Source organism: Manihot esculenta, chromosome 6 (genome assembly GCF_001659605.2).
Source record: "Manihot esculenta cultivar AM560-2 chromosome 6, M.esculenta_v8, whole genome shotgun sequence".
NCBI classification, from domain to species: Eukaryota; Viridiplantae; Streptophyta; class Magnoliopsida; order Malpighiales; family Euphorbiaceae; genus Manihot; species Manihot esculenta.
This window is the reverse complement of record NC_035166.2, coordinates 10147282-10158127: the sequence shown is the minus strand read 5'-3', so window position 1 is coordinate 10158127 and position 10846 is coordinate 10147282. Positions and strand designations below refer to the sequence as shown.

The 10846-nt window shown below is 35.1% G+C and overlaps 1 protein-coding gene across 1 annotated transcript; it reads right to left on the bottom strand.

Annotated features, from left to right (window-relative positions):
- Positions 1-7636: 7636 nt before the first annotated feature.
- LOC122723848 (GDSL esterase/lipase At5g03980-like) lies at positions 7637-9250 on the bottom strand. Its single transcript, XM_043957742.1, has 5 exons — positions 8846-9250; positions 8547-8759; positions 8296-8435; positions 7936-8209; positions 7637-7854 (listed from the first exon to the last, which is right to left on the bottom strand). Exons 1-5 carry the CDS (start codon positions 9102-9104, stop codon positions 7637-7639), a joined length of 1104 nt encoding a protein of 367 aa, XP_043813677.1. The 5' UTR covers positions 9105-9250.
- Between the last annotated feature and the right edge of the window lie 1596 nt (positions 9251-10846).

The window sequence follows — 10846 nt, the reverse complement described above, 5'->3', positions numbered from 1 at the left end:
CCCGGATCCTAGCGCCGGTAGCGGTCCGATTTTCGGGTCGTTACAGAAACGTTCGCTAATCAAACACTAGTTAACAAGTTGCCAAGGAACGTCCTTGGGGCATTATAGCATCGAACAACTGTTAACTGCATTAAGACTTAGAGAAACCTAATTCTAACCTTGTCAACCGCGTGGTCAAGTTTAGATCATGCAACTTGATTAAATGTGAGTTTAAACAATTCAAGCAATTACGGACCTAAATCATTCAAACAATTTATCACTTTAGCAATTTAAAAGCAATGGGGCCTTATTGATTCTAAAAGCAAAGTAATAATTATGGAAAAGATCAGATTGCATAAATATTGAAATAAACAAGAGTTCAACAATGGAGTATTAAGTCTCCCAATTCATCACAAAATCTGAAATTCACCAACTTCAACTAGAAAAGAAAAGAGTTTAGCCACTCATGGTGGACTAAATACACAAAAAGATGAAAGGAAAAGAAAAAGGAAGATGCTGGAGAGTTTCTGGCGAGTTCAATTCCTCAGCAGAAGATGCCCTGCTGGTTTTGGAGGTTCTCCTTTTATAGCTTGAAGAATTCTCTCCATCTAGGGTTTTGGAATCCCTCTTTGATTTGGTGTTTGACTCCTCTATTGATGTAGATTTTGATTGCAATTGGATTTCCTTGGATGAGAGACACTTTCGTGGCTCTTGGTTTTGTGTTGGAGGTGATTGGATTGGATTTGGACTTCTAAAAATTCGGATTTCTGTTTTCTGTCCATTTTCCCGCTCTGCTGTAAGTTTCTGCTGTCAAAGTGATTTGCCCGGTGATTTGAGCGAGCAGTGGGCAAATCACTGGGCAAATCACTGCCTCTGTGAGTCAGTCCTCTATGTCTCTGCGAGTGATTTGGCCAGTGATCTTCGAGTGTCTGGGGCAAATCACTTGGCAAATCACTGCTGCCTGTTGCCTCCGGGTTTCTGCTTTAGCTTGATCTGGGCAGTGATTGGAGCAGATATCTGGTGATCTTGGGCAAATCACTGGGCAAATCATCCTTTTGTGAATTTTCTGCACTTTTTCTTCCATTTTTCAATTTCTTCTTTTTCTGAAAAAACAAGATAAAAACTATAAATTAAACTGAAAAATGTGTAAATAAGCAATAATAATTATGATAAAAATGTGGCTAAATTATGCTTGATCACAAGGCAACAAGGAGCACGTGGGTGAACATGCATTGCATGTAGGTGGACATGCAAGTGGAATCAACATGGAGCATGTAGGTGGACATGCAAGTGGGACCGATATGGAGCATGTAGGTGGACATGCCAGTAGATCTTACTCTAACTCGTGCGTTGGAGGACGTACGAGGAGGACGCGACGAGGCCGTTGCCAGGATGAGTGAGGGAGGATGTCACGGTCAAAGAGTGGTGAGACCAAGAGAGGTCATAGAGGCAAAATCGGCGAAGTATTGCTCGCGGTGCATGCGGCAGCCAATTGGAAGGCCAACGGGTCAATTCTGCATCAGGGGCAGATTTGGTATCGCAAGCTGGCAGTAGGCTGAATGAGATTCAGCCTGGGGGTAATGATGTGTAGTGGTTGGTCAGAACGCTGGTTGGTGATGGAGTTGCTAGGCTGCCAGAAATGAGTTGCTATGCGACTGGCAGGAAGCTGGGGCGCATGGTAGGCCAGTAGGCTAATGAGGTGCAGTGGCTGGTCAGAACGCTGGTTGGTAATGGAGCTACTAGGCTGCCAGAAATGAGTTGCGCTTGGACTAGCAGGAGGCTAGGATGCATTGCAAGCCAGTAGGCTAATAAGGTTCACTAGGGGAGTTTCCAAGGATTGGCAAGGCTGTTGGAAGTATTGTTGGGCCATTAGGACAGTGGTAGGTCGCTGGAGGCAAGGACAGGCCCAACTGGGATGTTGCAGACCGCTGGGAAGAAGCAAGCATGGGCCCAACACTGTAGAAACAAGGTCCAAGGCTACAATGCTGGTGCGGCACGAGATAGGCCTGCGGGAGTTGCAGCGCACGCGAGCCAGCGCCCAAATGAAGTTCAGAGGTGCGCATCCCAGCAGGCAGATAGGCGAGCGGCCCAACAGGCAGGTGAAGTTTGCAAATGTGCAGCCCAGAGCCTAAACGAGGTTCACAGAGGCACTGTGGCGCGCAGAAGGCGACCAACACGTGCAGCAATGGGCCCGCAGCAGGCAAGCACGCAGCAAGTGGGGCTGGCGCGCCCTCAGGACTGCCAGACTTGCTAGAACTGACCAGATGAGGTTCAAAATGGGCAGAAACTGTCAGAACATCCCAAAACTGCTGGAAAACAGCCAAGGCAGCAAAATAGGATAGAATGGAGATAGAAGAAGCTTCTCCAAGAAGCAGCTTGCTAGGGAAGATTGAACAGCAGCTTACTAGGGAAGATTGGACAGCAGCTTGCTGGGGAAGCTGGATAATAGCTTGCAGAGGAAGCTTCGCATCTCAGCCACAAATGGGGATGTGGCAGCCCTATAAATACCACTTAAGAGGTTCATTTAGAGACATGAGAGATATGAAAACATGGAGAGATGGAGTGACATAGAGACATTCTAAACAACAAGTCAATATTCTGCTAGACATTTGTTGTAACCTCCATTGTATTTCTCCATCACTTAGTAGATTCTCTTACACCCCAAATACTCTTCCCAATCTTGCTTGTTTTTTTAGTTACTTTGCTTCCTTACTTGTGTGTGTGATTGGCTTCCACAACACCTTGAGGTCCCAATTACCCAAGGTTGTGCTTATTGACCGCTGTGAGCACTTGCAATCTGTTGATTGCTGGAATCAACCCTTTTGTTTATCTTCCGCTGTGTATTGAGAGATTAAGGCTGACTCAGTTCAACAGACTGAGCTAAGTGTCGCATAATGATAGAGCATATTTTAGTCCATATTATCATTATGTTCTTAATGTCTATTTGCATCTTTTCTGCTTAATTTTGTGATTTTAATCATGTTTTGCAGATATTAGGTGTAAAGAGACAATCTGGAGAAAATGCTTTTAAAACTGCCAAAAAGTGCCAAATATAGAAAGTGCCAAAAAAGAAAAGTTTCAAATAAGGAAAGTTTTCAGAAAAGAAAAGTTTTCAAATAAAGAAAGTGCAGAAGCAAAAGCAAATAAGGAAAGCTCAGTCAGAAGATTATTTAAAATTTAAATCGCGGATCTTTCTTTCCTTGTTCAAAGATGTGCACACACTGCAACAGTCAAATCTTCCTATTTAGGCAGCAAGATTTCAAGGAGATACACTTGCCTCTTCTTTATTCAGCATTCAAAATTCAAACGAAGGCTCCACCTAAAAAGGAAAGACAAGACAGATTCACTTTCCCTTCTGCATTCAATGACCACGCGCGACCTGCCTTCTGCAAAGCAAGATGCGCGCCTTCCTCTTCTGAATCCTTGGTGCACGCCTCCTTCCTTCTGAAAGCCTTAGAACGTGTCTCTTTCCTTCTGAAGCTCCAGCCATGTCTCCTTCCTCTTCTGAAAGCATTAATGCACGATTATTTCCTCTTTTGAACACAAGCCGCGCGCCTCTTTCCTTCCGGATAATTTACAACGCGATTCTTTCCTTTTCAGACACAACTTGGGCAGCAAGCACCACTTGGGCAGCAACATAGGCAGCAATGAGACCTAGGGCAACACTTTCAACTATAAAAAAACACATAAGGAGCCTCCACACAGCTTTTACAGACCACCTTGGAGACACCTACGGGATTCACATCTCTTCTTCTACCTTTCTTCTTTTCTTTTATTTTTGGTTTTGTTTCAGCCATGAGAGGCTGAAATCTTTTATTCTAGTTGAAGATTAGGTGATACTTTAGTTGTTATATGGATTGGGAGACTTGATCAAACATTGTTTAACTTTTGGTTGTTCAATATTTATGCAATTTCATGCTTGATTTCAATATTGCTTTGTTGTTTAGATCTACGTTGATTCTTGATTGCAAGGTAAGAATATGTTAGTTTGGATAATTTAAGTCCGTAATCGCTTGGATTATTCAAACATAAGAACACTTGGTGTAAAAACTAAAGAAATTGTATGATCTAACGACATCTCATGCGTTTGAGTAATTAGGATTGGATCTCTCTATCTCCTCATGCAATTAACAATTGTTTTGATGCCTAAGGTCCAAGGACGTTCCTTGGCAATTTGTTAATTAGTAATTAATTAGAGGACGTGCCCTAATTGGTTTAATCATAAGGAGAGATATGGTGGTGAGAAGCGTCTTCCATCTCCATAACTAATCTATTGAATCAATCAAGAGAAACTAAGTGTCAATGATCAATCCCAACAACTGAAGTGGATCCAATTCTTCAACTAGAGCCTTTCTCATTATTGTTTACTCTTTATTTTTATTATTCGCTTTACTTTTATTGCTTTCAGTAGTTGCTTAATTAAATCAAACTCAAAACCCCCCATTTTACTTTCAGTTTATTTCTCTTTCAGTTATATTTGCTTTTAGTTTATTTCTCTTTCAGTTTACTTTTGTTTCAGTTAATTCTCTTGGTCTTGATAAGAAAAATAGGTAAGTATTCAATTTCCTGTGGATTCGATCCTTTCACCACTATCTGTAGTTGTAAATTGTTGATAACCGAAAGGTTATTTTTGACCGGTCTCGACAACCGCGAGTCACATGGCTTGAGTGTTTTTCGGGGTTGGAATCGCTAAACACGTGACAATATATGCGATAAGTGTCAAGTAGAAGTGCAGTGATGTATGCAACTGAGGCACAAATCGATAGACTTAAACTTTGTTCCTACATGACTCGATCAATTCGATTAATTTTTCTATTTCCACATGCTCTTTTCTTCCTCCATTACTTTCTTTTTTCTTTCATTCCTTACATTATATCTTTCTCTCCTAACTATTATTTAATTCTTTTTTTTTATTTCATTTCCCAATTAAATTCATTCTCAATATTTATTTTAAGGGTTCTATTTCTTTGTTTTGATTTCAAGTCCCTATTGCTTGAAGTTCTTGAAATTTAACATTGTACTAATTTCTCTTCTTGAATTTTTTTTTTCTCATTTTCTTTTGGAAAAAAATATAACCACATTTGGGAGCTAAAATTCTCTAGGAATGTTGATTAGTTGGGCTACCCGAAATAAGAAAGACCCTGTTGGCTAGAGCAGTTATTAGAGTGACTTTTTCTCTAGCAAAACATTGAAGTTTGTGAAATTGTTCATCAGAGTTGGGCTACCATTATTCATTAATAGCATACTATTACCCATATTTTATTTTTGGTGGTAATAATTCTTTTAAGATTTGATAGTTCTATTTATAATTTTATTTTCTGCATGCAACACATGCATAATCTACAGGAGTATTTAATTTAGTTTTTTCAAAGGACAGAGCTTAATTTGGTTGTTATGCTTGCGATTTTACTTTTTTCTACCTGAGTTGGGCCTCTGCAAGATTTCGATAGAATATTCTCAAAGTATTGCTTTAACAATAAGTAAACCTTAATCCAAATTAAGAGGATTTGGTATGCTTTGTTGCATAGTGATGACACTAGAGGTAGCTTACAGCTGAATTTGAAGACTAATAGAAAGATAACAACATACAAGGATGGGAGGATGTTAAAAGAAAATTGGCATGTTCCACTTCAGATTACTGTTATCAATTTGATTAGGGAGATTTACAATTTAGTTCCTTAGTATTGCCATTATTAACAAGTACGTCCCTGCATTTTCAGAAATCTATTAAAACGTCCTTATCTTTTTTTTCTATTAATAAAATAATCATTCCGTCTATTTTTGCCGTTAAAAATATAACAAAAGACCAAATTACCCTCCTTCTTTTCCTCCTCCTTCTTCTTTGATTCTTCTTCGATTTTTCCTTTTATTCTTTTTTCGATTTTTCTTTTTATTCTTCTTTTTTAAGGAGGAGGAGAAGGAGGAGATTTTTCTTCTTCTTTTTCTTTCTCTCCTTCATCATCGTCTTCTTCTTCTTTTTCTTCTTCTTCTTCTTCTTCTTCTTTTTCTTCTTCTTCTTCATCATTATCTTCTTCTTCTTTTTTTTTCTTCTTTTTTAAGGAGGAGGAGGAGGAGGGGCTATTTCGTTGACGGAAAGAAACGATAAGAACATTTTAATAGATATAAGAAAAGATAAGGACATTTTAATATATATGAAAAAAGATAAAGACATTTTAATAAATTTTATAAAATATAGGGACTGACTCGTTAATAATAGCAATATCGAAGGACTAAATAAAGGGTTTTATTTGAGGGTAAAATTGGATTTTAAAAATTTTCTCTCTCGTCCTTTATCTATTTTTAAAGGAAAAGATGACAGAAAAATTATTTCATTGACGGAAAAAAAAGATAAGAACATTTTAATAAGTTTTTAAAAATGCAGAGACTGACTTGTTAATAATGACAATATTCAATAATTAAATTACAAATCTCCCATTTGGTAAATTAATATTGAAACTCTATTCCTCCTCCTCAGGCTTGGAGCTGAAGGGGTATATAAGCATCAATCATTTGGTAAATTAATAACAGGTTTGAGCTGCATTCATTTGGCTTTATGGATCCATCTCTAGAATGCTTGAGATTGTTTGATGATTTGTGTGATTGAGATTGTTTCAAAGTTGATAAGCATAGTTTGGTGATTCATGGTATCCTTTCTTGTTGTGTGCATGATAAGCATGATTTGGAGATTGTTCTACTGTTTTACTTGTTTGTAAGAAAATCAAAGCTGATCCATGTATAATATTTGATAAAATATTTGAGAGAGATTGGTTATTGCATGTTTATTGTGTGTGATAGTGTTAGATTTTTTCAGTTATTTAGCAATAATATAGTTATTTTAAATTTTACGAACAACAATTTTGACAGAAATATCTTAAATTTTGATTAGTGTAAAATTTAAAGATTTAAACTGTTTGGTTTTAAAAAAATAGAAACTAATCTGTTAATTATGTTTAAATTTTGAGATTAAAGTGTAATTTATTCTATCTCTAATAATAATATGGGTAAGAATAATTTTCTATTTTTAATAACAAGGACAAGTACACCTGGTTATGATTTGATTCAAACTGTGAACCAGAATAGAAGTGAATTCGACTAGATCTTTATATTAGGGTTAGTTATAGGCGCCTTCCTTTGAACAAAAATCAAAATTAGCTTGTTTGAATTGACGGTCCAATTTAGTTTCAGTTTAATCATCTAATAAAATTGTGGCACTTAAAATTGATAAGTGAAAAGTTAATTATCAAAAGTTTAAATTTTTTTTTTACAGGTAACAAATATTATTTCCATTTAAATTTAAATATTACTTTATTTTTCATATTATGAAAATGGATACCTTATGTACAATTTACTATTTACTCAATTATTAATTTGATAATATTTAATATCTATATTTATTTCTTTATTTTTTATTTATTTTTATATTAAAAATTTTTTCGAATTAAAATTGCATTGACGATTCAAAATTTAGATTTAATTGGAACCAAAACTAGCATATATAAGAATTGCTAATAGCATATATAAGCAACATAAGAATTAATATTGATAGATAGAACATCTAAAAAATGTTAACCAACTGAATTTCTTTCCATTAAAATTAAAAGCCACAAACTAAATTAAATGACAAACTTTCAAACTAGTATATAAATTTATGAAATAATCAAGCTATGCACTTAAGCTTTTGGAAGATGTTGCGAATGATCCATCGAGCCATGAAGAAATAGGCCTTTTCAGTTGAATGTACTCCATCCCAACTGATATGTTCTTGAGGTGTAGGACAAACTGGTACGTTAGGAGCCCCACACATTCTATTAAGACTAAAATCATAATCACCTCCACTCCCACAACAAGCCTTTTGCAGTGATTTTGGATCAAACCCTGTTTCCATGAAGCAACGCAACGTTAGTTTCAGTAGTTAATGTTATGTTAAACCACAATTTGCAGACTTCAAAAACTCACCAAGCAATGCAGCTTTACTCAAAATCCACTTGTAGGCATTGTAGTAATCCCCATATACTATATTCACTTTTGGATTCTCTTCTTGCAATTCTTTAATTGCTTGCTGGAGTTGCTCATTGTGATACATTGCAAAGTTATTCAGTCCTTTGAGGCAATGAAATTCATCATATTCACTAGAATCATTGGAGTGAAATCCACTAAGATATATGGGCATGCAACCGATTGGAAAATTCCCAGGAACAATAACCCGAGCAGCACCAAATCCAATAACCCTCTACAGAAAACATGTAGGAAATTTAAGGTAATGAAAAGATGAACAGAAGAAATCAATTACTCTATGTTTGAAGAAAATTAACTAACCATAACAGCTTTTTTGATAGCTTTAACAACATCAGATACCATGGACTTCAACTCATCAATACTCTTGCCTTGAAAGAAAGCATAGTTATAATCATTGCCTCCAATCTCCCCAACCATGAACAAAGATCTCTTATGTTTCTCTACACATTCTGTAAAATATAAGAAGGATAAGACAATAGTAAGCATAGTAATAAGTTCAATAAATAATTTATCTTATTATAAAGTATGATGCATCAGTAATATATAGTGACCTTTGGAACTATGGCAGGTTGTATTGAAATGGGTATGCATCCAGTTGAGTTGTTTGGTAAGAGAACTATTGGTGACAGGGGCAATCACTCCTTTTTCTGCAAGAAATTCCACAGGCAATGCAGTAGAGCCAGCAACTGCAAAATTTACGCCATGTGTCTTGCTGGAACTAGCATTCAAATATGCTTCAAGAAGTGGAATACCAGCTGATTTTGCTGTCAAAATACAAACAAGTGCAATAATTATCTTAAGCGCACACAAAAGAGCATATAAAACGTGAAATAATATAGTGGTTTCTTACCAATGAAATCAATAATGAGCAAGCCATTGGAGCATCTACCAGTTGGATTCCTGTACAGGTTTTGGCCATAGGGAAGTCTAGAAAAAACAGAAGCAGGGTCCTCTTGGATCAAATTGCCAGTGTCAGAAATTGAATCCCCAAGGTTGTATATGGCCTCAAACTCACAAGCCTTGAGAAGATGAGCATTAGATATAGGCAGAAGAAGAAAAAGGAAAACGGAACAGAGAAGCAAAGGGAAAAGAAGCTTGGAGGAAGCCATGGCTGTAGAGAATAAAGAGTTTCAACTATTGCTGGCTTTGGCAAACTAGAGTGAAAACAATTGCATCTATTTATGGTCATACGAAGTCCATGCAGAGATAGAAATCAGAAGTCAAATACGACTTGGTTCTGTCCTGATCTTTGCATCCTATTTGGATATGAAATCCGAGATTAAGTTATAGTTGGACTTTCGACAGAAAAAAAAAAAAAAGAAGTTATAGTTGGACTAGGATTCTGTGAAGAAATCACTCCATGCTAAAATCTGATGGCCTAATACATATAAAACACCTGTAATATAAAATAAATTATTCAGTCATATTATGAAACAACTCATTGCAATGTCAACGCATAATCTTGAAAATATTAGATTATATATCTTATAACTTTCGAATCCCTCAAAACAAACAAACAAACACTTTTTAGATTTATAATTTATTTCATAATTTTTTATTAACTTAACTTTTATTAAATATCAAAAAATATTTTAAATATTCACTTAAAAAAATAATTTGAGAAGTTATTTTTAAAATAAAATAAAATAAAATTATAATAGTCAATTTATATAAAAATATAATATAAAATAAAAAATAAACAATCATTTTAGAACGACAAAAAAAGAAAAGTGAAAAAGAGATATGAAATACAGACGGTATTTATTTTATTTTTTCTATCCTAATAAAATTTTTATATAAAACAAGTAATTATTTTAAGTAATTATTTTTATACCTCAAGATCATTAAACCTAATTTTAAATCAGTTTATATAACATAATTTTTACTATCTATATATATGTGTGTGGATGGAAATATGAGTTGAAACTTGGTTTAAAAATAATGTTTTGAAGTGGGAAATGAAAGTTTGAAAAGCTTAAAAATTAAAATGAAATTTTAAAATATTTAAAAGAATTAAGTGTAATTTTTTTAAGAAGGTTGTTGCTCCTCCGCCTCCTTTACTTACTGTATGGTGCAATGCCGCCTTCACCCAACTTTTAAAAAAATAAAAATTAAAAAAAAGAGTCGAAAAGAAATAAAAAAATCAGGATACAAAAGACATTCTTATAATAGAGCACACATTTAGCATATACTTCATATCTAACACTAATGTAAGTAACTTTCTATTAATTTTGTGTCTTTTGTCATGTTTTTACTGTAAAATAAAGAATCAGTTAATTTGGCAAATATCTTGAAAAAACTGCTAAACAAAGCCTTAACCAACGATTTGGATAAACCTACTGACTATTTTTATTCGTTCAGTACCAAAAATTACCCAAGGCTCTAGATAGAAATTGTCAAATTACCTAAGGCCCTAGATAGAAACTGCCAAATGACCCAGTCAATCTTTGACCTGAGCCTTGCTCAAACTCCTAAGAAAATCTACAGTCTGTGAAAACAAAGAAAATAAGATTTTCCCATTAAAGATACGCGATCTCGCACGTTTCATTCCAAATTTTACGGCATTATCTAATTTAAATTCACCACGTCGTTTGGTTTGTTAGTCAGAATTGGATCTCTCTAATTCTTAAGGTGGTTGATAAATTAAATCTAATAGACGTTTTTTAGATTACTTGTTGACTAGGGTTAAATAGCGAATATTTCCTAATTAATTTACATCTAAGGAGAGATTAGTTATTAGGAGCGTCTCCCATAACTAGAACCAATCTATTGGAATGAATAAATATGTTTTTGCTTCAATAATCAACTCTCACAACTGAAATGGATCCTATTTTTCAATAGAATTTGTTTG